Source organism: Carassius carassius, chromosome 20 (genome assembly GCF_963082965.1).
Source record: "Carassius carassius chromosome 20, fCarCar2.1, whole genome shotgun sequence".
Taxonomy (NCBI): domain Eukaryota; kingdom Metazoa; phylum Chordata; class Actinopteri; order Cypriniformes; family Cyprinidae; genus Carassius; species Carassius carassius.
Genome location: NC_081774.1, coordinates 13,732,469 through 13,758,882, shown reverse-complemented (window position 1 = coordinate 13,758,882; position 26,414 = coordinate 13,732,469). Strand labels below are relative to the sequence as shown.

Below are 26,414 nucleotides of genomic sequence, written 5' to 3'. Positions count from 1 at the left end.
AGAAAAGGGGCTGAGATTCCTAGAGAGGAAGGAGGACATTTGAATTCAGCCTGTGTTTCTCCTGCATTAAGTGCTCTAGCATGCAGTGTAGCAACAGGGAGCGAGAGAAAACAGCGAAGCACAGCAACAGAAAGGACACAAGGGTGTAACACAGGTAATTAGAAGCATCCCTGGCTGCATAGAGGGAAAAAGAGACAGAAAGAGCCTGAATCCACAGGGGAGGGAGGCAGTGAGCAGTCGTGGAGGTAGAGAACAGCAGAAAGCAGGGAAGAGAGATGGCAGACGATGGACTCTAGCCTCCTCTGCCTGTGTGGACTGGAGACAAGGCAACCCAGACGTGGCTTGCATCTGCATTCTGATTGGCTGGGGTGGGCGGGGACAAGCTGACGCAGAGAAAGTCAGGCAGGAAAATGACATTTACACCATGTATCAATTTTAAACTCTGAGCCTGTGTCTGTCTTCAAAAAAAAGGGGTGCGGTGGGAGGGGTGGGTGGTGTTGGGGGTATGTCTGGGGAGGGTGCAGGCTGGCATAAATAAATAAGGAGAGGAACTCAACGAGGAAAGAGAAGAACAAATAAATCGCGCACACATACCTGGAGCCTTCGGACTGCGAGCCTGTTGGTCTCGAGCATCGGGAAGACAGCAGGAGGATGTGAATCACTCACTTTGACTGACTGCATCACATTCTTCCACCGTTTGTGGAGGAATGTCCACTTTTTATACTCTCTATAAACCTATGGGCTGGACCAGAGGCTGTGTGGTACGGAGACACTTACCTGCTGCTGCTGATGCTGCTGTGTCTCTCATCAGACTTGATGTGATGGCTGTCCCTTACGGAAAGGGATCCAGAGGCTGTGTGTCACAGAAAGAGTGATTTAGACTCTCTTCTTGGCTGCACCATCATCACGACCCCCCTGGATGTTCTCTTGATGTATTGCTGTGGTCTGGGACACAGGCAGAGAGAACAGTCCACCTATGTGAGTAACCGCAGCATGCTTTATGTGATTTTCCACCGTCAGGATGCTCTTGGGTAGAAATATAAACAAACAATTCTGAGTAAGGGTCACAAGATACACTTTTAGAACTTGAAAGTGTGAAATAATGGTACGTATTGTCATTCCGAGCCTCCTTAAAGTTTTCCTCGAATGTTTTTGTGTATGTTACCTTTCATAATACTAAAAACGGGTGAAATATGTATGTCATTACTTCTGTCCGAACTGTTTTTTGCATTCTGGACTTTTGTGATTTCAAAATGGCAACCTGTTCCCTCTGTAGCATTTGGTGATGCGGTCAGAACTGAAAATATCCCACAAATCACCTACTACTACATCCACCACCACAGTATTTCTTAGTGTAGCCTACTTCATAATTCATAACATTTGACGTACAAGCACGTTTCTGCGGGAACTCGACATAAACGTAGGTCTAAAAATACACTCGCTGCTATTTTAAGCAACGTTTTTGCTGCCGCATGGAGAGAAAGTGAATGAGAGAGAGTGTGTGTGTGTGTGTGTGTGTGTGTGTGTGTGTGTGTGTGTGTGTGTGTGTGTGTGAAGAACAGAATGAGAGACGCGTGAGTCACTGTGTGTCATACTTAAATCCCCAAAGAGCAGGCGGAAGGGGATCACAGTCACACAGAAGCTCAAAGCTGTCAAAGCAAACAGGTAGTAAATAGGCTTATCTTGCCTCAGAACGTATACAGTGTCAGGTAGCAGAACTTGAAAGAAAGAAATCATAAAAGGAAAGCGTCATCTCTTACTGTAACCGCTGCGTCAGGTGTTTCAAAATCCTCAGAAATGTGCTGTTGGTATTTTCGGTAACGTTACAGTCAGGAGTCAAGAAGATCAATGTAGTCAAACTATAAATCGCGCGACTTGTAGGTTAATTTAGAGATATTTAAGCACTAAGATATTAAAATTGGTTTTCAATTAAATCACCTTAATTGGTGCCATTTCTCAAATAGCTTACCTTGTTGTGGAGTGAATAAGAACATGGACTAAAAAAATAAACTCGACTTTATTAATAGGAGTTTCCATATATATTGTGAAAAATCGATTCACGTTATGGAGAAAAAAAAATTATTTGCAATCATTAATCTAAATGTATTTGGTCTTTCTCTTTGTAGAGCAAATTTCTTATGAAGCGAGTTTCTTTGCTTACATCACGTATTGGAAACAAGCTGCAAATGTGATTTTGTGTTTGCTTAAAGATTATTTTTATATTTTAGAAAACAAGACAAAAAGGATTATGTGAGTTGCTTTTTTCCAGCAAATTCCAATATCTATTTTAGTCTGTAGAATAGAGCAGGGCAGTGTGGGAGTTTTGTGTGATATTGATGTGTTGGATGGATTGAACTTTCATGTTAAGCTTCTGAAGCGCACTTGGGAGGTTCTGCCTGTTCCAATTCTCTGCCATGTGTTCTTGGTTTCTGTTGTGTATCTAATCCCCTAACATGGATTTATACTGGAGTATTTGTGTAAGAGTCACAATTTAGATTTCATACTGGCTTACATGACATTTCTTGCAGACGAATGTACCACTTCTCTTGACAAGGCCTCTCTGACTCAGTGGTGGCACTTGAGGGCTTGCAAACATTGAGTTGTAAATTTGTTTTTTCATAAAGAAATCATTAAATGGAAATGCTATAACTTAGTAGCTTAACCTGGCAAGATGAAGTATTAAGGATTTAATATGAGAGGAAGGGTTGAAAACATGGCCTAGTTCAGCATCGACTTTAATGTTCTTCCAATACAACGTTCAAGTCTTGTTTTTCTTTGGCAGCTATTGAACTTGAGTGAACTTGAATTATATTAAGTGTTTGTCTGGCTATTGGCAGTGGCTAATGGCAGATCACCCCTCTCTGTCATGATCCTGCCAGAATACTGGAGACACAGGATGGCACCAGATGAAGGACATGCCTCTGTTAATGCCAATTTCTGGCATTCAAATACACCACATTATATAAATGAAAAGGTTGAGCATACCCATTCTATTTTGTTTGATTAGTCAGCTTTCCTCACATTTCCTCACTTGAATAATTGTGCACTCATGACACCTTTGCAACAGGCCAGTGTATTTCATAACCTTTTGGAGCAGGGAGCATTTTATTGTTTTATGTGAGGAGTCATGTGTTACAAAAATGTCAAAGCTAAATAGGTTTTGAATAAAGGGAATTAAAGGGATAGTTTATCCAAAACTGAAAGCTGTATCATAAAAAAGTTATTTTGAAGAATGTGAGTAACCAGACAATTGCCGGTCCTTATTGACTTCCATGTGTTCAGCAGAAAAAATAAATAAATCATAATGGTTTGGAACAACTTGAGGGTGACAAATTATGATATTTTTTGGTGAATTATCCTTTTAATGCAGGCACAAAAGTTTTAAGTTTCAGCAGGGGTGTTGATTTTATTTGAACACTGGCGATGCTTAAGAATAAGCTTCCTTATATGATTGATATATTGATTGATTGATTGACTGACATTCTTTCATGGTAGTTTTCCTATCATCCACACATGTAAAGTTAGTTGATAGCACACCTGCAACTAAGAGTTAACAATTAGCCTAATGTTTTCAATAAAATATTGAGGTATTTTATACCTACTAAGGATATTTACCCTGTTCGTTTAACAAAATTTTCTACTTTAAAGTGCCATAAACTAACTTAACATTTTCTTATACTGTTGCAAATTTTTGTTTGTTTATTATAAATTCTACAACAAAAATGTGTAACATTTAGCACAGTGTGCAAACACCCCTGACTGAATTATAATGTGATCAAATATAGAGTGGTTGTGAGTAAGCCGTCTAATGAATGTTGTTGCAGAAGTAAATGTTTTGTTTTCTATTCCGTCTTTTAATGTTATGCGGCAGTATATGATTTTTCTGTAAAGCATTTCAAAGTTCGCCTGGCTGAAGTCCCAAGGTAATTGTTCCTCTAAAATCGATAACTAAGATGCATGGCACAAATTTGTGAACAAGTTTGTAAGAGACAACTCTGAGCGGTCTGATGCTACATGAAAGTAACACCAATTTCAAACTCCTTTTTACATTTAATTCCACTGTATTCCCATTGTAGTTTTTGTTGTTTTGTTTTTTCTCTATGTAAACCATTCTAGATGAATGTCTCGCACATGACACAGTGTTCTAAAAACATGATGCTGAAATGTAAATAAGTTTTAAGAATCTTTTAAAAACACGTCTCTCTATAAAATGTGGGTTTACCCCATTCAGTTGTCCTGCATTTCTCATTTTTAAAGGGAAAGCTTGTAGTGAGTAGCCTATAACTTAACAGAGAATACATCATAGACTTGTGCTTCAGATCTGTTTCTTCTGTGGTTACTACCAAACATTTTGTATACAGTCTAGACCTTAAAGCCAATTAAAACAAGTATGTGAGGGAAATACAAATCTTCACCCGTGGACCCATTTTGGGGCCCTAAGCAAATTCATGACTTGAGGACCCTTTGCTAGAAATGGAATTCAGGGTGCCTCATTGTCAAAAAATTAAATATGGCGTTACCCTAACTCTAGTTAGACAAGGTTAGTGTAAGTTCGTGGTTATGAAAAGCATGCTGTTTTGCAGTTTTGACCTATTCCAGAGGCAGGACAGAGAGTGTTTGAACAGTTCTGGAGGATTATGAGTATTGCTCATCCTGTTTTAGAGAGACATACAATCTGTCTGACAACACTGGGCAGGACATGCCCTGTGCTCCACCTTATTCTTTCTACCATTTTAAATCTCCTCTCCCAGCTGTTGGGTGGGCAGGATTGGCCGCTCTTGAGTTCCTGCCTCCAGCACTATGGGGCGGAGCATCATCCAAATGTTACCTAGCATATTCATGCAGTATTTGAATGCATTGCCAGTCAGAGGGGCTGAGGAGGAAGAAAATGATAGAGACAAGAAGACCAAACTTTGTGTTTTTCGTCATGTCCTGGTCAAGCCAGTTGCTGTACACATCATGTAGGTGGTGGCTGATGGCCACTGTGTATCATCTCAAAGCCTAACTTCAGTGGGACCAGACATCAGTGCTAATGAGCTACAGATCTCAGAGGTGAACTTGGAATTTGAGGGCATCAGTCGCCGATTCTCCTTGTCCTCTTTGCAGAAATGCCTAGAACTCTTAAGAATAAAAACGTCTCTTGGGTGAGTACTGTCTGAAACTAAAACTGTAAACCCTGAGGTACATTACATGTGGGTGTCTAGCTAAATTGTCATTCAAAGCACATGAATTTCATTGGGACAATTGGCTTTAGATGAACTTTAGGTTGCACAAAACTCTCTATTGACAGCTGTAGTTTGTAAGGGCCAGATTGTGATCAGAATTGCATGACTTGTTTAAAAAAGGTCATCATTTGCATATAAAAATGGCAGTATAAAGTATGCTACAACATTAGCCATTATGCATGATATAATTTAGTTTGACATTATTAGTACAGTGGTTTTGCAAAAGTGGTTTGAGGTTTGAAACAGCACAAAACACAGCTCAGCTAGACTAAAAATTGTTCCATACTCCCTGAAGACTTTACAACTTTGATTTAATGCCATATTCAAACAGATGTGAAGGGAAAGATGCTTTCATTCCAGGACGCATTTCAAACAGGCATAATGAGTGACCTGAATGCTGTTAAGAACAAGGATTACTGAAAAAAAAAAAAACTGCCTGAAACACAAATTAAGCTCTTCTGGAGTATTGTAAGCAGACTATCAGATATACAACATCTTAGGTATAAAAAGAGGCCAATATTCAGGTTGGTACTAGGCTAAATTCACAAATTCATTAAAGTTAGCAATAACCAAATTGAATCCCTCAGAGAGTTTGTGATTTACCCAGTCCTATAGGACTTACTTTCTTCTGTGGAACACAAAAGAAGATATTTTATTTCAGTTTTGGACCCCATTGACTTTCATTGCATTGAAACAGTTAAAACATTCTTGCAGATCCCCCTTTTTTTTAAAACAGAAAAGATAATCAGACAGGTTGTGATATGAGGATGAGTAAATTATGATATTTGAATTTTTATTTTAAAAGACTTTATTTATTTTTTATTGTTGTGTATGAACGGTCACGACTAAGGAACTAAGGAGCAGTAGAGTTGAAATTTGCGGTCTCCCACTGAAAGGCTGATCATTTCTGGTGTGATTGTAAGGTCAGACAGATGTTTGTCTTCCAGCTAGATGTGTGTGTGTGTGTGTGTGTGTGTGTGTGTGTGTGGTTGAATGGTCCAGAGGAGAGAGGTGCTGAGGCCAGAACTCCAGCAGTGCGTGTCAACTTCGTTGTGCCCTTCTGAGCAGTGTATTACTGAGCATGGCTTTACACTACACACCCCCTCTGTAAGAAGCTTATATATTCACTGTGTGTGTGTGTGTGTGTGTGTGTGTGTGTGTGTGTGTGTGTGTGTGTGTGTGTGTGTGTGTATATGTGTGTGTGTGGTGTGTGGTGTGTGTGTGTGAGTGTGTGTGTGTGTGTGTGTGTGTGTGTGAGAGAGAGAGAGAGAGAGAGAGAGAGAGAGTAAAGCATAATCCAACTGCATGTGCTTTCACATGCATATTAGTACATGTGCATTCCCATGAGCATGAATATGTTTCTGTGTAGTATTTATGTATGTTTAAATGTATGCTACGATTTTATAAACAGGCGATGAGCTGTGTCCTAATTTGGAATGCATTAGCCATATAGGGTAACGTAATCTATGCTAGGACAATATAGCAGACATTTTTATGGTCAACGGATGCTACACAGAAATCCTATTCTGTAAAGTGTCTCATGCTAAGATTTGTTACCTAGTAATTTAGTAAGTGCATCTGTGTAGTCACAGAATGATCATGGCTGCTTGTGTGTGTGTGTGTGTGTGTGTGTGTGTGTGTCTGTGTGTGGGTTGATGACATTTAAAAGTGAGGAATTTTTTAAAAGATTGTATTGTTTATAGTCTTGGCTGCTCAGAATATTACATAATTGGGATTTTTTTTCTCTTTTACTAGTCCATAAAAATGTAATTCTTTGAAAGTTAAAGTAAATGAAATGAAATTTTATTTACTCATTTCCACTAAAAGGCATTTAAAAATTAATTTGTTTTCACCAAATTATTTATTTATTTACTTATTTTTTACAGGGACAGCATTATTTATGAGTTAAAATAAATTAATTAAACATAGTATCCAAAACTATTCAGAATGCCAAAAGAACAAAAACTGAAGGCACAGTTTTTAGTGTCTTATATTTATGTTTCTACTTTTTCACTTTTGCTGCAAGGTCTGTATTACTGCATTCCCATTCTTTCTGCATTTGACAACTTTACATGCTGAAATAAAAGATTGAATTAAGAATTATTACACACTGGCTAAGGAATAGTGTGAAGTATACAGTTACAAGGCCTTATATTGTATGTATATAAAGGGCTTGTTAAAAAAAATCACAATAATAACTGTTGAAATTTAACATTTTTCTGTTGCAAATTCATTCTACAATGTCTGGCCATGTTTCATGCAGTAAAGTCAATGCCGTATTTTCCGCACTATAAGGCGCACCGGATTATAAGGCGCACCTTCAATGAATGGCCTATTTTAGAACTGTTTTCATATACAGGGCGCACCGTTTTATAAAGCGCATAGAATAGAAGATACTGCAGTCAAACGTTTGACTGGATTTGCGTTATGCATCCACTAGATGGAGCTGTGCTAAAGGGAATGTCAACGTTTTGACAGAGCGCCTTGATCCATATATAAAGCCTCCAGATTATAAGGCGCGCTGTCATTTTTTGGGAAAATTAAAGGCTTTTTAAGTGCTCCTTAGAGTGCGGAAAATACGGTACATGGTTTACTTGAAAACAAGTGCATACAATATAAGTATTCTGAGCTCAAAATATACAATTTAAAAGTGCACTGAAATTCAAAGCAAACATTACATAATCTGTTGTCCCCATAGTCTGTCACCCAACAGTTGCAGATAGATAGATAGATAGATAGATAGATAGATAGATAGATAGATAGATAGATAGATAGATAGATAGATAGATAGATAGATAGATAGATAGATAGATAGATAGATAGATAGATAGATAGATAGATAGATAGAATCTTCTGTAATTTTTAAAGCAAATTAGAAGAGAATCCACATACTAAAACAATTCTCTCTCTCTTTCAAAGGATCACAATCACTTACTCTCAGGTGTACACCTTTAATACTCAGTCATCTGATTAGTGGCATATAAAGGTCATCTAGAAAGATGAAGAAAACCATAGCTAAATGCCACTAATAAACGGGAATTAAAACAAAATGTTCTTAAAATCAGACATTTTCAGATCAGATCAGACAGCATAGGCTGAATAACATGCAAATTATTAACACAACGAAACATGACAGAAATTTGGACATTTTAAATGCATAAACAACAGCAGGAGCATGATTCACAAGCCTCACACATGGAGCAAACACTGGGCCAAATATTCTATTAGCATTAGCTATATTACAAAGTGAAAGGTAAGTCTGCACCAAAATACTGTAGTTTTATTGGACACACGGCTTTTGATATCAACAACACAAGATATGGGAAGTGTTTTCTTCTCCATTTTAAACAAATATTATGTAAAAATATAAAAAGTAAGTCTATTTGTTTTGCTGTCCTAACTACTGCACAGTAAGAGGTTAAGCAGTTAGTTCCAGTCAAGTCTTATTGGTTGAGTGGCGTTCTCCAGAGCAATGGGTAATTTCTGCAGGCATTTTGCCAGTAGGTGGCTAAAAGTGACTGTAAAATGAGTCACTGACTCATTTACTCAACCGATTCATTTAAGGCAAGGAATAACTTACTGTACCATTTCTGTGTTATATGCCATAAATAATAAGAGTAATATCCTAGCATACTATTTGTATTTGAGTCATTGAATCATTTACTCAACTGATTTGTGGTTCAATCAGGAACGCCAGTATAGTGTGTTTTTCTGAGACATAAAACAGTTCATTAGTTTTTTTTAAATGTCATCGCTAATATACTGTAGTAAAATATGGTGAAAACCAACTTGAAAGGACATTTTAAGCAGTCCCCACTACGCAGGGTTCATAAATCTCAACTCATGATTAATTTTAAATCTAGTGATTGCCCTGTGAAGTTTAAGTGTAGTCGTAAAGTTAAAATTAGGGATTGGCAAACATCTTTATCTCCATCTAAAAATATAATATCTATGAGATGTCCTAATATATACCAGGTACCGATTGGCAGTTTTGCTAGTCGCACAGGTTTGCAGCTCGTGCTTGGAGCAACAGATGCCACGCTGTGGAATAAAGCCCTTCAGAGCGGGGGAGGGTGGAGGAGTAGTGTGGCAAACTCCACTGACAGCAAGAACTGCTCACACTGCTTGTGTATCCACTCATGGAGAGACTTTCGGTCGTCACTGTTTGTGACAACCATCAGAGAAACCCGAGGCTCACGACTTTATGATTTTCACCACGGGCAAAACATGGCGTAAAACCTGCTTAGGGCTCATCTGACAAAGTTGGCTGGCTGTCCTGGGACAGAACAGATTAAAGGGGATAGTAAATGGATATTTCTCAGTCGCTGGTCAATCTCGGCTATGAGAGCATAAAATTGACCACTACTTAAGCTGTTAATCGTGGAGAAACGAAAAGAAAAGCGAGCAAGTGGGCATGCCACCCAAGAAAAAGGTAAAACATCTTCTGTGTTAGTGTGTTTGTGTTTGTGAGGGAGTGATGAGAGAGAGTCCCATCTGTTGCTTTCAGCTGTAATCCATGTGAGCTTGAGCTGCTATGCATCATTGCTTTTATGTACCAGACAATACGCTGTGTGTGCACCAGTACTGGGGTAAAGAGTGCTCTGACTATGCTGGACGTTTACTATGTCTAAATTAAAATTGTCCTGAAGTGTAACCTCCACGTGACAGGTTGCACAATCATTGCGATGCTGAAAGTGATGAAGTGATGAGCAGTGTTAGGAGCATAATCCTTTTCCAATTGTCAGGCTTACAAAACTCAGCTGTTTCTCAAATGATCTCTAAATATAGAACAGGTGTGTTTTTTTTTTTTTTTTTTGTAGTTTATATTTTTTGGGAAAGTACCCAGAAAAATTCGGACCTGTCAAAGGGGCATTAAACTGTCTTGCTTAAGTATTTTTTGCCATGGTTTCCAGTAGAAATGTGGTATAAAAAAATCTTTAAATTATGTTTTAAAATTTAAATTCTATAAAATTAAAATAATTGTTTTCAGAGTTTATTTTTCATGCATTTTCAAAGTTCACGTTAAATTAAATTTATTTTTCATACCACAATTGGCAAAAAAAAAAAAAAGGTCAAACAAAGGGGGGCATGAGAACAATAAACTTTAAAAACAAAAGTAGATGTAATTTATTTTGACCTCATCTGATTTAGATATTTTTACTAGAAAACGAATCAAAAAAAAATGTAAAAGCAGTAACCTTTGTCTGCCAGGAAGAACAAAAAAAATGTTGTCCATTGGACAGGACTAGTTTGCATTTGTCTCTTTCTCTCCAAATCCTGGATTGACGCATGCCATCTTAATCTCCTTACAGAGAAGCAATCATGACCAGGAGGCAACAGCGAGAAAAAGAGACGTAATGTTCATGAATGTCTCTCCCATAGGTCTCATAGTGTGTTTTGTTTCGGTACAAAAGGGGCCGGATCTGTACCTTTTTTATACATTGCCTTAACTGGCACAATGTTTTGTTGATATAAAAATACAGGTTGACATTGCCACTGTCCACCACTGGACACATTCAGTGGTGGACAGTCACAATGTCAACCTGTATTGGTGATATGCAGTGTATTTTAATGGCAAAACACTAAAATAAAAACTGATCATTGTGATAAACACTCCTTATCAGTGTTTATTGTGTTATGCTATCTGATATTTAAAGTGGAGATAATAGAACTACAAGAAATAGTTCAGTCGACTATATTGCATGTTTATCTACCTCTTTCAAGATGATAGCCTTATTTATTAACAAATTACAAGTATACATTGTAAAACAAATCTATAGAGTCTTTATAGTGTACACTGTATAGTGTAACATTTGGCATAGCCTAGAATACCTGGGTGACCTGCCAGAGCTTATTTAGCATCAGTCAGGAAATCTTAATCTTTGCTTTAATTAGATTAGGAGGCAGTTTCAAATAAGAAAGTGTGCTGCTCCACCATCCACAATTTGTCCTGTTTTGTCCACTCGGAGCTCAGGAAAGCATCCCGGCCTCTCAGAAAATCCATATATATATTCTCCATCACCAAACTGAACATAGCCCTGGATCTGCTTAATTAACTAAAGTCTCACATTTTGTATTCAACTTTATATATGCATGTAATTTTTCAGGGAGAAATAAAAAACAAAAACATTTTGACTAAATTTCTGGCTCCTGCTGTGCTCCCAGTGTTGAAGTGAAAGGTGCTGACTCACTAAATGGATCTGACCCAAATCTCATGACATGTTCTGTGGTGCAGTAGCAGGAGTCACACAGGTTGCAGTAGGTGGATGTTGGAGTACAGCCCAGAACTCAAACCATTATAGCACTGGACTAAAAAATCCACTACTGTGATATTGTGACGTACTTGTTGAGTCTATTAATCGCAATCTTTTAACTGTCCTAATATTTTTTTTTAGAAAAGTACACAATACATTGGGTTGTTTTTATTGAAAAATCTAATAATTTTAATGATTAATACTGTATGTTGTTGTTGGGAAATGTAGATTTTAAGTCATACACCTCATGTGAAATTTACTGCATAGCCAGAACATTTCCTTTTCTTGAGGTTTCCATAGCAGCGTCTGTTCTCACCTCGATCCCTTACTGCTTTTAATGTAGACACACATGCACAGTTCACTGTTGTATTGATAACAACTGATAAAATATTTTTCATAATGTCATCAATCTGAATTACTCTTATATAGTAATAACATTTTAAATTAAACAATGCACACCCTCGAAAATACAAAGAACAAAATTTCATTATAATAATTAGAATTACCCAGATTGGCCCTGTGAAAAACTAATTATGGAACTTTTTGGAAGATACAAGGCTTCCTGGTGTAGAGTGAGTACTGATTCCACTGTAACAATGTCATACTGCAGCAGAGTGATGGTGCAGGTATGTTTTGCTACTGTAGGACCTGGACAACTTGCAACATTCCAGACACTTCTTAAAGAGATTTTCTGACCATCTGTGCATGAGCTGAAGCCTAACTGGGTGATGCAGCAAGACAATGAACCAAAACACAGAATCAGGTCCACCTCTGAACTGCTCAAAAGAATCAAAATTAATGCTTTGGTTTGGATGTGATTACCACATTTTGCAGAGTGTGCATGAGATAGCACCTTGGTTGCTTTAAGTCTGTCATGGATAAATAAATATGACACTAAAGCCGCCAGTAGGTGGCAGCAAGTCTTTATGAGTGATCCACTGACTCATTCAAAATGGCTGATTCGCTTAGAAACGAAGCTAGTGATTGTCTTTATGGCTGCATCCGAAAACTTAGGCAGCTGACTTGCAGCGTTTTTGCATGAAGGCACCTCATGAAACTGATTTTGGACAGGCTTTTGAGGCAGAGAAATGGTTTAATGGTCTACAGCAAAATGTAGAGAGCTTTGGTGATAACTAAGTGGATATTTAATTACTGCAATATTACTTTCTCGCTAGAAATGCTATCGAAATGTATGTTTTTGATCATGTTGATCAAAAACATACATTTACACACAAACTGACCATCAACCGCAACTTTCAGACGCCATCTTTATTTTTTGGCTTAACTGTCACAGAATGGAACGCACGGGATTGTGGGATATCAAAGGCAGTGAAGGATACATCTATGCTGCCTTCAAAAATTGGCCTGATGAAGGCATCTCAGGAGAAGGAAGTGAAGCTAACATTGAATTCCCACGTGCCTTGATGCCTTTCTACCTTGGAATGCGTCCTCCGAAGGCAGCATTTTTCAGTTTTTAGATGCAGCCTATGAATGGGCCATTGAATAATTGACTTAAATGATTTTTTGAAAAACAAAAATTCATTCAGTAACAAAATACTCAGTGCTGCTCGGAGATGCACAATTGGTCTTACTTTGGCTTTGTTAAACAAACAGAGATAGACAGCATTCTGACTAAAATAACACACTTAATACTAGCATCTTTTTAGTTGAGCTATTGTATAAAATCAATTCATTTGCCATCGCGCTGACATTCATGAAAGCAACACTCTCATTATAATTAGACATTACTTAACTATCATGACATAAATATTAAAACCAAAATATCTTACAGGGCATTTTTGCCTCATATCTTGAATTATATTGTAATCTGATAGCCTTCATCCTGCTGAAAAACTCTCATGATGTGTTTTTTCTTTCTTCAAAGTTACAAAATGTCAGTTCGCACATCATTAAAACAACAGTTGGGATATTAGTAGGCTACACGATAAATATTGCACAGTCCTTGCTAATTTACTTTCTCCATGCGAAGCTGTCCAGTGTGTCATTGTGCCATTTAATATTAGCCACGAGTTGTGATTAAACATTCCTGTTGGCGTTGAGATTACAAAACCTTTTTTCCATATCTCCTCAAATAGTCTGTCCGCCCTTCTTGGTGAAATGTCTTCTTTTGGACGTGTTTAAAATCACCAGAAAAATGCCACACAAGCTTCAGTTACAACACAGCTATCATCATATCCTCATGCTGCTCGAAATCCTGGTGCCACTTTAAAAGGCGCATGTTAGGTGTCCCGACTCCTGAAGCGTAATATCAGTGTAAAAAATTAGCAATTTGTTCTGCTTTAAAAAAATAAATTGTATTTATTATTTCATATTATTGTTTAAATCATCCTGCGGGCTGGATTGGACACCTCTTGCTGACATGTTTGACACCCCTGAGCTACTCCCTTTGAGTACTATGGAGAGGCTTCACTCTTCAATACGTCTAAGAAAGAGAATATAAATGATCCCAATCCCCACTAAACTCTGTGTTTGGAAGAGCATCTTGGTGAGCATGGCAGGAGCATTTTGAACTGCTTTCTCCGTGACATTGACTTGCAGTAGAGACACTGAGTGAACAGATGTCTATGGCAGACATAACTAAACAAAAGCGAGCACCTCTACATGACGGTGCCTATGGGAAAAGCCCCCTCCGCTCCCCACCCTCCAATTATTTTGGTCTCCTCTAATTCCTCATTTTATTAATTCCTTTTCTCAATCTTGCTTCACCACCTTCTCTGCTAATTAGCCTCATTTCTTTCAACGCAAACTGTGTTATGTTTGCTGCATGCCCTTGAGTCAGTTTATCCACTGGGTACTGCGTTAAGCCTGTTTATTTTTAAATACTTGTGAGGACAATATTTATTAATAATAACATTCAAGCTCACATTGACATTCTTGACAGACTACAATTTTGCTTTGATGTGATGATTTAATGTGCAAACTAATTTGGTCCTTCTTTCCCTGATGAAGTTCCGGCTGGTTCTTGCTGGTTTGGTGCTGGTCTAGCTGGTGAAGTGCTGTTTATCAGCCTTATATTAAGGTCAGAATGAGGATGTCAGACTGCGTCCCACCAGTGTCTCTCGAGGGGCTTGACACGGTGCCATTCCTGTCAGTGTGTTACTGTGCATGTGAGCATGTGTAGGTGTGCCTTTGGGAGAAAGTGTGCAGTCATCATGACTTTTGCATGACATTGTGAAACCGTTTTACATTGAACATTTGGAATCTTAAACTAGAAACTGACTGAATGTTAGAAATGAGAGTAACGTAAATGTGATTTGATGTCTAAAATGCATATGTAGTGAGGTTAGACTGAGTGTTGAAAAAAATATACAGTTATATACAGTTTATACAATATACAGTTTTCTAATAATTTAAACAAGAAAAAACATGTTTACGATGTAAGCAAAATTGTGTTCTTTGCAGTGGAAGAGCTTACATTCTGAAGTTTGTATTTCTTATCCTTAGATTATTAAGTTACCGTGTATGATACAGTGTAATATCTGATATCTAATCCTTCAGTGGGTCATATATAAGATTCAATATAATAACTGCTTTTCACATCACTGGGTTAAAAATATTATGGACATTGTGCTATGGATTTTTTTGTTTTTTAAATGCAGTCTTTGTTTTGTGGTAGCACTTTGTCATACATTAGTGTCAAAAAATGATAGGGAGTGTTATGCTCATATCAATTTACAAGGTCAGTCTGACAGAGCGAAATGGTTGAGTTCTTATTGTCTGACATTACTGAGAAATTCTCTGCATGACTTTGAACACTGCCCTTTGTGAAGAGTTGCTAATAAAATTTGATGAAGGAGCCCTGAAGGAGAAAGATTGGGAACATTTGCGACTTTGATGACACTGTCATTATATAGAAGAGTGACCTCTACTGAAACAACACATAAATGCATATGCCTCATTTGATGATTTTATTATATCATAATGATGTTATCTTTGTACATGGTTAGGATTACCTCTGTTTTATATTTTTTTATTGTTTTTCATTTGAAAGAAAGGCAGCCCAGTTTGAGGTTAATCATCTCAACACTGACACTGTTCCATTTGATGATATGTGCATGGTCAAGTGCTTGTTGCTACTGTGAGTCGGAATGAGTCAAAATGGACAGAAATGTCTTGTGAAAGAGAATGAACCTGGGTGTTATTTTAATGCTGGTTCTTGCTCTTGTTTGAAAAGGGTTCGGCGGACCGTCAGGACTCAGTGGCCACTGAGGAGAAGGAGAAGAATGCCCAAGTCCAGCTGGAGAAGGCCAAGGTAGATTACAACTGCATTATTCTCTCAGCTGCCTGTTCCTGCTACCAGTAACGTTGGCCACAAGGACTGAAATATATCACAGCTTTAGATGTGTTCATAAATTTTGCACAGCTCTTTTTCCTCTGTCAAAGTAATAAAGTAGCTGTGTGAAACGGCTAATTACCAAATACCTTGGTTGAAACAGCACATCAATGTTAAATCTTAAACTTTACAAAATCAATGCTTTACATGTGACTGACAAAGGATAGCTACAATTACCTATTCTTCTGTTCCTTTACACAGTCCAAAAACAGATAAGAAGTCTTTCTTTACAGAGTCCAGTTTTGCTCGGCTTTAAAAACTGAATGAAACCCCTCTGTCTGTGTCAGTGAGCTCCGTGAGGTCCTTTTTAATTAAGGTATTGAGCAGACAGCATAACGTCCTGCTTCAGTCCACCATCTCCCACAGAGCATCACCTTTTAAAACCAGGCTACAAGCAGCTAGACTCCCATTGTGTTGACATTTGACTTTCTTTTAATTAAATACTAAATTATAATACAACAAATTAATAGAACATAGAAGTTACTTATCATGACTCAGGCAGTATTTTTAAATAATATGTAAACTTGCATGAATGTTTTTTAAATATAGAAAAGTTACAATGCGAATTGCTGTTTCCAAACTTTTTTTTTTAAGGCTTAGGTAATGAAAATAAAATAAAATAAAATAAAATAAAATAAAATAAAATAAAATAAAATAAAATAAAATAAAATAAATTTCTTATACAACATTTTCTAACTGACTAACTAAAAAGCATTGTGATTATTTTGTCCTTTTTAACTCGTTGGGTAACCAGTTGTCAATTGCATTAGCAGGTCATTTAGAAGAATGAATATCATAACTTCTTTTCACATCACTGGGTTAAAACATTATTGACACAATTTTATGGATTTTTATAAATGCAGTTTTTGTTTTGTGGTAGAGACCTTGCCACTGATTAGAATTGAAAAAAACTAATAAAAAACAAAAAACCTTCCAGTGTTAAGCTAGACCTCCATGGTGCTGACATTTGACTTTTGACTTCTTTTAAATCATATACAAAGGATACAATAATTAATAAAAAATAAATGAAAAAAACATTACAGTATTGTAAAATATGGAGATTTCTTTTAAAAGAAAAATGTTATACATTTTAATCAACTGTAAGCTAATGTTTCCAAACTTTTTGTCTTAGTAAGACTCAAGTAATCCTTCAATCACATTTGTTTTTTACATTTATACCAGATGTAAAAACTTAAGGCAATCAATCAGTTAATCAATGAGATTTTGATTACTGTAACCTTTTTACTAGATTCCTTAATATTTGAATTTGAAGTTTTTGTTTTATAGGTTTAACAAATCAAAATTGTTCCCAAAATATTTTACACACAACCGTGCTTGGCAATCACTGACCTATGCAAACCAACTGTTTATCACAGAATCTCAGTTGCTACTCTAGAGTTGTCCTTTTGTCCTGTTACTGTAAATATATGTAAATACAGTAAGGATGAATCATAACTGATCACATGTAGCTTACCCTGCTGCACTCCATATTATCCTTGCTCATTTTACAGCACTTGAAGGACAAGTTTTAGGTCTTTGCAGATTAAATTAAAATGATCTTGTGTGCATTCAGTCTCATCCTATGTATACAAACCTGCATTGACCTCAAGCCTCATGTAGCTGCCATTAGACTACATTACCCTTTACTGGGCTGATATTGAGCTCTTTGAGAATTAATTTGTGCATTGCAATTGGTTTGAAGGTAAATTAATGAAATGTATTATTAGTAACTTGCCTGGGGCAATGCAGCACATGTGCCATTGCTCAAATCAGCAGTGGCTTTGTTCCCACACTCTCCTCAAAGTATATGTCTGCTGCCATTCACTCATACACAACCTCATGGACAGATTTACATGATAGAACTACACATGGAGATTTTGTTTACAGAAATGAAACACATACTGTAGCAGTGCATGTGTTCATAAAGGATTCTCATGCAAAAGTGTCACATTCAGTGTGTAGAAATGTAGAGGTTTCAGTCTTTCCTTTTTGTTGCGATTATTCAGTTTAAGCCTGTTGCTTTTGCCGTGCGCACAAACTTCACCTACACTCCTGCTGATGATGACAACGTCCCCATACCAGGGCACGGGGTTTCTTTTGAAGCTAAGGACTTCCTGCATATCAAAGAGGTCAGTGTGTTCCCAGATCACCTGCACAATCGTTACACTGAAGTAAATCAAATTATAGGGATAGTTCACCCAAAGGTTTTTATTTTGACATGAGTTACTTACCCTCATGTCGTTCCAAACATCAGAAAGGTGGCTCCTGCATCAGCAGCAGCACACATACTGTTGTGAACGTGCGTCGAAGACTGACACAGAAGTGAAGACGTTGTTATTTTAGTTTTCTTTGTACAAAAAAAGTATTCTCGTAGCTTCATAGAATTAAGGTTGAACAACTAATGTCAAATGGACTATTTTAATAATGTCCTTATTACATTTCTGGGCCTGGAATGTGGCAGTTGTCTATGCAGGGTCAGAAAGCTCTCTGAATTTATCAAAAATATCTTAATTTGTGTCCCAAAGTGAACAAAGGTCTTACAGGTTTGAAACAGCATGAGGGTGAGTAATTAATGACCGAATTTTCATTTTTTTGGGTGAACTATCTTTAATGTCAGTATGTTCAATGAAGATGATTTTTTAATATAAAATATTGTGTTGTTGTTGTTTACAGAAATTTAACAATGACTGGTGGATTGGACGGCCTGTAAAGGAAGGGGGAGAGGTTGGTTTTATCCCCAGCCCGGTGAACCTGGAGACGATTCTGATCAGAAGAGAGGTGCAGGCCAGGAAGGCCGCCAAAGCGCTGGCCAAGTAAACAAACCTGATAAATAATGCAGTGTGGAGTCTTCATTTTGTAATCTTTTTTTTTTTCTTATTGCATGGATGAATCAGCCATTTAAATGAGCATAAATTGGGACAAAATTCATTATATACAAACTGCTTTTTCCCCCCTCTTGTTACAGTAAAGCGGCTACTTCTGCCAAAGATGATATGAATGCAAAGAAAGCTGCTCCTCCACAAACAGGTGCACTGTCACTTCATTTTTTAAACATTTTTTTATTAGACAAATGATTGAATTTAACCAAATAAGCAGACACGTTTCCTTTTATAATTTATTATACTTAATTTGTAATCATCCACTTATCTGGATGAAAAGTATGTATGTGGAACATAAATAATGTTATTTTATGTGTCTGTGTGCAATTCAATTTCTAATGTTTCTCAATCGATCCTTTAGTTCAGCAAGTGAAGAAGAAATCGGTAAGCAAATACATACAGCAATGCTGTGATTATGACCAAACCACACACATTTATGTTTATATTCATATACTGCCTGTATGTTTAAACATATCTTCACCCATTTTCTTTGACTGAAGGGAGAGCAACTGGCTGCATATGATGTTGTGCCTTCCATGCGTCCTGTGGTGCTCATGGGGCCTTCGCTTAAGGGCTATGAGGTGAGGGCCATTTACTGTTGTCTCTGTATGTACAATGTTCAGTCATTCACTGTACAAACTCTCTGAGGATCTTCAGCATAACTGCTTTGATGGAGTCAGTGGCTCAGAAGACTTATAAAAATATATTACTCCTAAAATACAAAGTTAAATCTTCTATAATGTGTCTCGTTGCTGAACCTGAGGATTATATTCCCATGTTCTCTTACACTTCTGCTGTACAAATATGTACTGCCCTCTCCTGTACATAACGGAAACTACACGTTTATGAAGCGCTATTACTGAGTTGCATATTTTCTCCCTTTTATTTTAATTTACAGGTTACAGACATGATGCAAAAAGCTCTCTTTGATTTTTTAAAACACAAATTTGAAGGAAGGTATGGTACACGGACTGCCGACTCATTACAAAAGAAGAAATGTGTGTAGTCAAATAAAGTGTTGTGACTTTTCTAATATGTAAATCCATTGCTAGAATTACTATCACCAGGGTGACAGCAGATATTGCACTTGCCAAGCGATCGATCCTCAACAACCCCAGCAAGCACGCCATAATGGATCGCTCCAACACCCGCTCCAGTTTAGGTATTCACTACTTGTCCTTTTCTTAATGTTTGTCTCTCTGTATGTCATTCCATACAAATTACATAATGTATTCTAAATGTATTGGCTTCAGATATTAAATAAAACATTTAGTTCAGAGTCAGAGAGAGTCTAGAAAGAATTTATTGGTCATTGAACCCTTTACTTAACAGATTTGTAATTAACTGCTTAACACTGGGATAATAGAGCTTGATGGTGCATTGCAAAAAAAAAAAAAAAAAAACCTATTCAGTACATTTGTCTTGATTTTCTTTAATGCATTTACTTTAGAAGGAACCCTGCATAAATAAGTCAACTTAAATCAGTTTATCTAGTTTGATAGATTTCTTCGTAATTGTTTGAAAACAAGACAAAAATACTGATTAATAAAACTATTTTTGCAGTGTGTTCGGAAAAAAACAAAATTGATCCCACTTACAGAAAAACTCCATCTGCTTTTAAATTGTAAATTTAAGTTGAATTATTAAATGGCTGTTTAACATTAGTGGGTGTGGATCTGAGGTGTGTAGCTTTGTTAAGGGGATCTGATTGGTTTTCTCCACTCTGTCCTTTGCATTGCTCTCTTACCTCAGATGCTGCGGGTATGTATAACAGCAGTAGCCTGTCCATGTTCCCCAACTCATTCCTGTTGGTGTCATCAGAACTGCTTTACCTCTTAGAGAACACTATAAGTGTCAAAGAACCCTGATACTTTTAGTACAGGTCACTGCATCTAAAAGCTTTGGCTTGTGTTAGACACCATAACCACAAAATCTCCATTGACCTTCATAATATGTGTTTAATTTCATTGGTCAAACAAATGCAAGCCAAAGTCTCATTGGAGTAAAAGAAACAAAAGAATGTTTAGATATTTTTACTTTTTTTTTTTTTACAGTGTTGTGAAAGAGAATGTTGAACACCATGTGAGATGATTTTGAACTTGTCTCATTTTTATCATTATAGTTTTGCTCACTTTGAGGCAAAGTGCAAGTTTCAATCCTACATTGTTCTGTTACATCCTTTGGGCAAGGAACTGTCCTGTCAGTATATTTTGATCATATCTTTATTTATTGACATATTGCATGACCTGTGTATGGAATGCATTTAGTTTTGAAGATGGGACTTTTACTTTTATATGCCCATATATATATATATATATATGCCCCACTTGATGTTCTTCTTATGTGTAATAGAGGAATTGGACATAAAAAGCTTCCCATTACATTTTGAAGTGCTTTTGGCAACACTTCAGCAGATTTGTACTTTGATAGAATAATATTTTTGAAGATGTCATATAAGGATTTTAGGTTGACTAGTCTCATTTATTTCTTAATCTGCCCCTGCAGCCCAAATCCAAGGAGAGGTTGAGAGGATTTTTGAGTTAGCACGCAGTCTACAGCTTGTGGTTCTGGATGCCGACACCATTAACCATCCTCTCCAACTAAGCAAGACCTCCTTGGCCCCGATCCTGGTGTATGTCAAGATTTCATCACCCAAGGTCAGAAACTGTGTTTACAGAACTCGCAAAAATTCTTTCAATAGTCATTTGTTTACTGATGAAACAAACTGATTATACATTATATACCATTGAAAAATGTGGTTATTGTTTTTAAAAAAGTCTCTTATGCTCGCCCAAGCTGCATGTACTTAATTAAAAATACAGAAATACTATGAAAATATTATTACTGCAAATATTAACCTCAAAGCAATTCCAAATTTGTTTATTCCAAAACAGGACATATTAAGTGTGGATGGTTATGTATGTTTAACACTTAGGAATTAAATTATGTTCAATACTTAAACATCAATTAAATAGCCATTCAGTCATCAGAAAGAAATTAATTTAGCTTTCTACCAGCTGGTCTATATGCCATTTCTCTAGTCTTCAAACATATTAAAAAGTATTATTTGCTAGCATTGGCTTTATGGTGTGAGCTATTAGATGGTATAAAAAATTACGTCAGCCACTAGGAGACAGAAACAAGATTATTTTGTCAGTACAGCGGTATCTGATGTGGTACTATATCAACTTGTATGATAAACTTGTCACTTTTCTGATAACTGAAAATGTCTTTTAAAATGCACTATATCATTCAAAATGATAAATATCTGCCATATGAATAAGATCTATCTATCTGTCACTAGGTTACACAATACATGGTTTCATTCATTGTCCAAAAGCTTTTTGAATGTGCAGCCATTATATTTACATAGGAAAAGACCGGTTGCAGCGTGACCTAACATCAACTCTTGTTTCACCCTGTATGCCTCCCACTCATTCCTGTTCCTTTTTCCTTCCTCTTTTCATCTGCTGTTCAGGTTCTGACAAGATTGATAAAGACCAGGGGCAAATCTCAGACTAAACATTTGAATGTTCAGATGGTGGCCGCAGACAAACTGGCCCAGTGTCCCAATGTAAGTGTGCCCTCTGTAAATGCAAAAGACATTAAAATGGTTTCCATATGATTGCAGGAGAACCCTTCTAAAAAATAGTTCAGAAAGTGAAAAGGAATAGTTCACCAAAAATTTTCAGAAAATTTACTCAGGCCATTCAAAATTGTTTGTTTGAGTTTGGAGAAGATTTGGAGAATCTTAGCATTACATCACTTCTTCACCACTGGATCCCCTTCAGTGAATGGGTGCCATCAGAATGAAAAAAAACATCCCAATAATCCCCAAATCCATTAATGAATGTCTTGAGAAACGAAAGTCTGCCTGTTGGTAATAAACAAATCCAACAAGACAATTTTAACATCAAACCGTTGCTTCCAGCTGAAATCTGATGCAGTTGTCTCATCTGAGTCAGGAGAGAAATATGCACAGATATGCAACGTTTACAAGCAAAATCAGTTCCAAGCTGTTCTAAACAAAACTGTCAGCAAATTCTCATTTTTGGGTGAACTATTCCCCCAACTTTACACAATGTCCTATAAAAATGAATTGGACGTTTTCTTGATATGTTCTATTTTCATGTGTATTGGTTAATAACGTTTTAAGGTGTAGTGGTCAATTAATCATGATAAAAAATGTCACCTTGTTATGCGCTAGATATATTACCTCTGATAAACTTGATCTGACTGATCTGATTATCAAGACACTGTTATTTTTATGCTGCATCATGTTGCAAGGCACCTAAGGCAGTGGTTGACAGATAAGCCTCCCAGCATTATATTGTGTTATGTGCTTCATTTCGCTGTCACCTATACTTACCCTTTATTGTGACGTCACTATTGGTCTCTCTCACAGGAGCTGTTCGATGTCATCTTGGATGAGAACCAGCTGTCAGATGCCTGTGAACACATTGCTGATTATCTGGAGGCCTACTGGAGAGCCACACACCCTCCTGAAATGGAGCCTCCCAACCCCATGCTGGAGAAGCTGGCAGAAAACACACTCCCCACCAGTCCCACACCTGCTAAGGTACTGGACACACTGAGAAACACAGGAGATGAAGTACTGAGACCGAACATTTACAGACAGAGCCTGTGGATTTTTAGGAGCGAACTGAAACAAATCAAAAAATTCTCTTTAGACGTGTGTTTTCTGACACTCACTTGATAAATTTGTTCAAAGATAGTAAATATGCACACTATGGTTCAAATGTTTGGGGTCAGTCTTGTAAACTCTCCAAAAACATTGCAATTATTTGCATTTTGACAAAATACAGTTTAGACAGTAATATTGAATAGTATTACTATTTAAACCATTTTCTATTTAAATATAGTTTAAAATGTAATGTATTCCTGTGATGATGAAGCTGATATTTATCAACCATCACTTCAGTCTGCAGTGTTACATGATCCTTCAGAAATAATTCTAATATGTTGATTTGCTGCTCATGAAACAGCTTAATTTTTTGTGGAAATCTTTTTTTGGTCACACTTTAATGTCCAATTCTCTTTATTTACAAACCATTAACTAAGACTTTTGCCTCAATAAACTCCTAATTTGCTGTTTATTAATAGTTAGTAATGTAGTTTAGCTTTTGGGTAGGATTAGGGAAGTAGAGTATGGTCGTGCAGAATTTGTGCTTTATAAGTGCTAATAAACAGCCTATATATTAATAATAGGAATGCTAATATGCAACTACTTAAGTGTTAAACGGTCAATATAGTAAAGTGCTTTCCCCTCAAAAAAAAAAAAAGAGGTTTTAAAGAATGGCAGTTATTTGAATTAGATATCTTTTGTAACATTTTACATGTCTTTAATGTAACTAGATAAATGTAATAAAAGTAATAATTTCTAAAAGTATTATTGACCTCAGACTTTTGAAAGGTAATATACTGTGCATCTGTTCAGAAATCAAAAAAAGTTAATACCCAGTGTCATTTCCACCACATTTCACATTATGTATTGTGTTTAATAATGTTCTGTGGTGGAAATGGCTATGTAATTTTTTGTCGTTGTTTTTGTAAAGATTACTTATTTTGTGTGGTTTCATTTTAAGTCAAATGTAATTGCTATCATTTTATGTATCCTAAATAAACACAATTAAATAGTAGTTTCACAATATATTTCACATGATTTGACAATTACAGTGTGATTGAAAATTAAAAGCCATTCCCTTTTTCCTTACATTTCACGTACTGTATCATATTTCATCTCAAGTATATGTTATCAGTGTAACCAAGTACTATTGGTACTGTCAGTATTATTTTCTCATTTCTTATACCTTGAGTTTAATCCCCTTTTTAACATTAAACATTTCTAACATTTCTTAACATTCTTTTGTGATTCTTTTGTGAATGTTCTAAATTAAAACTGCTTGGAAACATCCGCAGGGTCCATAAAATCTGAAATTTTGCTTAGACGTGTGTCATTCTGTGACATTTTCAATTTCCTCTCCACTTTTTACTAAACTTCCTTGGACATTTAAAGAAGACTTGAGCTTTAAGGACCGTCGCTGAGTGAGACGGTGGTCTCTGAGGTAAAATGCCTATAGTGTCAGTACCAACTAGCTTAAACTACTTCTCAGTATCTATAGTATTAGCAATAGCATATCTTATGTAGGTGTTGTAAACTTTATTATAGTGCTGTAGTGCCACATTTGTAGTTTAGCTACTTTGGTGGTTTCCTTTTATGATTGGTGGAGATGTGTCTGCAAAATCATGGGTAATGTGGTTTTTACTATGAATTTAGCAGTTAAACATGGTTATTTAAACAATAAGATGACATAACAAGGGCGTACGTCTGCAACAAAAGCATATTCCATTGATTAACAACCTTGTATCACACAGTGGTTCTGTCTTTAAAGGTTTAAGAGTTATCAGTTCCCCCCATAGAGAAAATGAATGGGATTTTTACTTCTGGAGCCCAAATGCTGCACTATATTTTGGTCTGTTTCTTTTCCAAATGACTTCAACGCTAACAGACATGGTCTAGAAGCCACACAACTCTAATTTCATGTCATGTATCTCATATACAGGATGAACAGAAAAGCAAGAAGATGGCCGCCACCAAGAGAAAAGGATCTCAAGAGCACCAGCAGGAGCATCAGCCCCAGGCTCAGGAGATGAGAGAGGAGGAAGAGAAGGACGAAGAGGAAGTACAGGAGGATGCAGAGGAGGAGGAGAGGCTCCTTCGTAGTGAGCCAAAGAGACACAGCCATCATCACCACCATCATCACCACCACCACCGCTCCAGCACCAGCCGGCCAACAGAGCCCCACAACAACCACCAGCACCAGATGCGCCACCAGCAGCCCGCCGACATGGAGCTGCTTCCCGCTAAAGACGCTTCGTACGCGGAGTCCCGGAGCAGGCGCACGCTCCCGGGCGAGGGTGACCCGGACCAAACCGAGGTCTACCACAATAGGACTACAAATCAAAGGGACCATAACCACCACCATCACAACCACCACCACCGACATCACCACCACCGCCGCGGGACCACAGACGTTCAGCCGGATTATTCCCACCACGGGCAGCAGGACTATGAGCTGGAGCACAACGAGCACAACAGGCAACAGAGACAGTCAAGCCAGCTGCGCTCACACAAACAATCGCATCACAATCACTATCACTACCAGGGACGGGAGCGGGACAGGGACAGAGACAGGGACAGGGACAGGGACAGGGACAGGTGTGTCGAGACCGAGGAGTGGACTGAAGATATGTACATTCATCGCTGAGATGGACGTTGTTTTAATGCTGCTATGTGAAATGCTGGCTACCGTGTACTCAGGACAACATGGTTTCTCTTTCTTTATCCATTCTGCTGTGTTATCGCCTCCTCTGGTCCACATCTAATTTCCTTGATTTTCAGTTTTCATTCACATACTGTAATTCTGTGTTCCTCTGGCTTTAGATGTGTGTCTTGCTATTAGGGCCTGACAACTGCATTTGTAAAAGATTTCAGCACTTTCGTCCTTCCAGTCCTGAGTATGTGCTTACATCTTTGCTTGTTACCAGTTCTGTTTCCTGATATGTACATATGCAAACTGGACACGTCTTATACATTTAAGCTCTTTCCCATGTTTATTTGTCACCCCTGAGAAAGATAACTGGATCTGTTGACATTCTTTTTTTTTTTCAGTTGGCCTTT

At 37.2% G+C, this 26,414-nt stretch overlaps 1 protein-coding gene across 3 annotated transcripts; it reads left to right on the top strand.

The window, feature by feature from the left end:
• Positions 1 to 542: 542 nt before the first annotated feature.
• Positions 543 to 26,175, top strand: LOC132096408 (voltage-dependent L-type calcium channel subunit beta-4-like). Of its 3 annotated transcripts, none has more exons than XM_059501737.1 (13): positions 543 to 978; positions 15,675 to 15,752; positions 17,840 to 17,962; positions 18,507 to 18,646; positions 18,799 to 18,860; positions 19,074 to 19,096; positions 19,213 to 19,293; positions 19,611 to 19,669; positions 19,765 to 19,874; positions 21,218 to 21,369; positions 22,191 to 22,286; positions 23,118 to 23,291; positions 25,297 to 26,175. In XM_059501737.1, exons 1-13 carry the CDS (start codon positions 931 to 933, stop codon positions 25,999 to 26,001), a joined length of 1,851 nt encoding a protein of 616 aa, XP_059357720.1. In that variant the 5' UTR covers positions 543 to 930; the 3' UTR covers positions 26,002 to 26,175. The 3 variants fall into 3 exon arrangements, with proteins under 3 accessions (XP_059357720.1, XP_059357721.1, XP_059357722.1); XM_059501738.1 differs by lacking the exon at positions 543 to 978 and adding an exon at positions 9,322 to 9,657; XM_059501739.1 differs by lacking the exons at positions 543 to 978; positions 15,675 to 15,752 and adding an exon at positions 18,359 to 18,394 and having other exon boundaries at positions 17,881 to 17,962.
• The last annotated feature ends 239 nt before the right edge of the window (positions 26,176 to 26,414 follow it).

Excerpts from the sequence above, each read along its gene's own strand:
- LOC132096408 (XM_059501737.1), top strand. The coding sequence starts at position 931 with ATGTATTGCTGTGGTCTGGGACACAGGCAGAGAGAACAGTCCACCTAT. Across the intron at positions 21,370-22,190 it reads TCAAGATTTCATCACCCAAG|GTTCTGACAAGATTGATAAA; the intron begins GTCAGAAACTGT and ends TCTGCTGTTCAG. Across the intron at positions 23,292-25,296 it reads CCAGTCCCACACCTGCTAAG|GATGAACAGAAAAGCAAGAA; the intron begins GTACTGGACACA and ends TCTCATATACAG.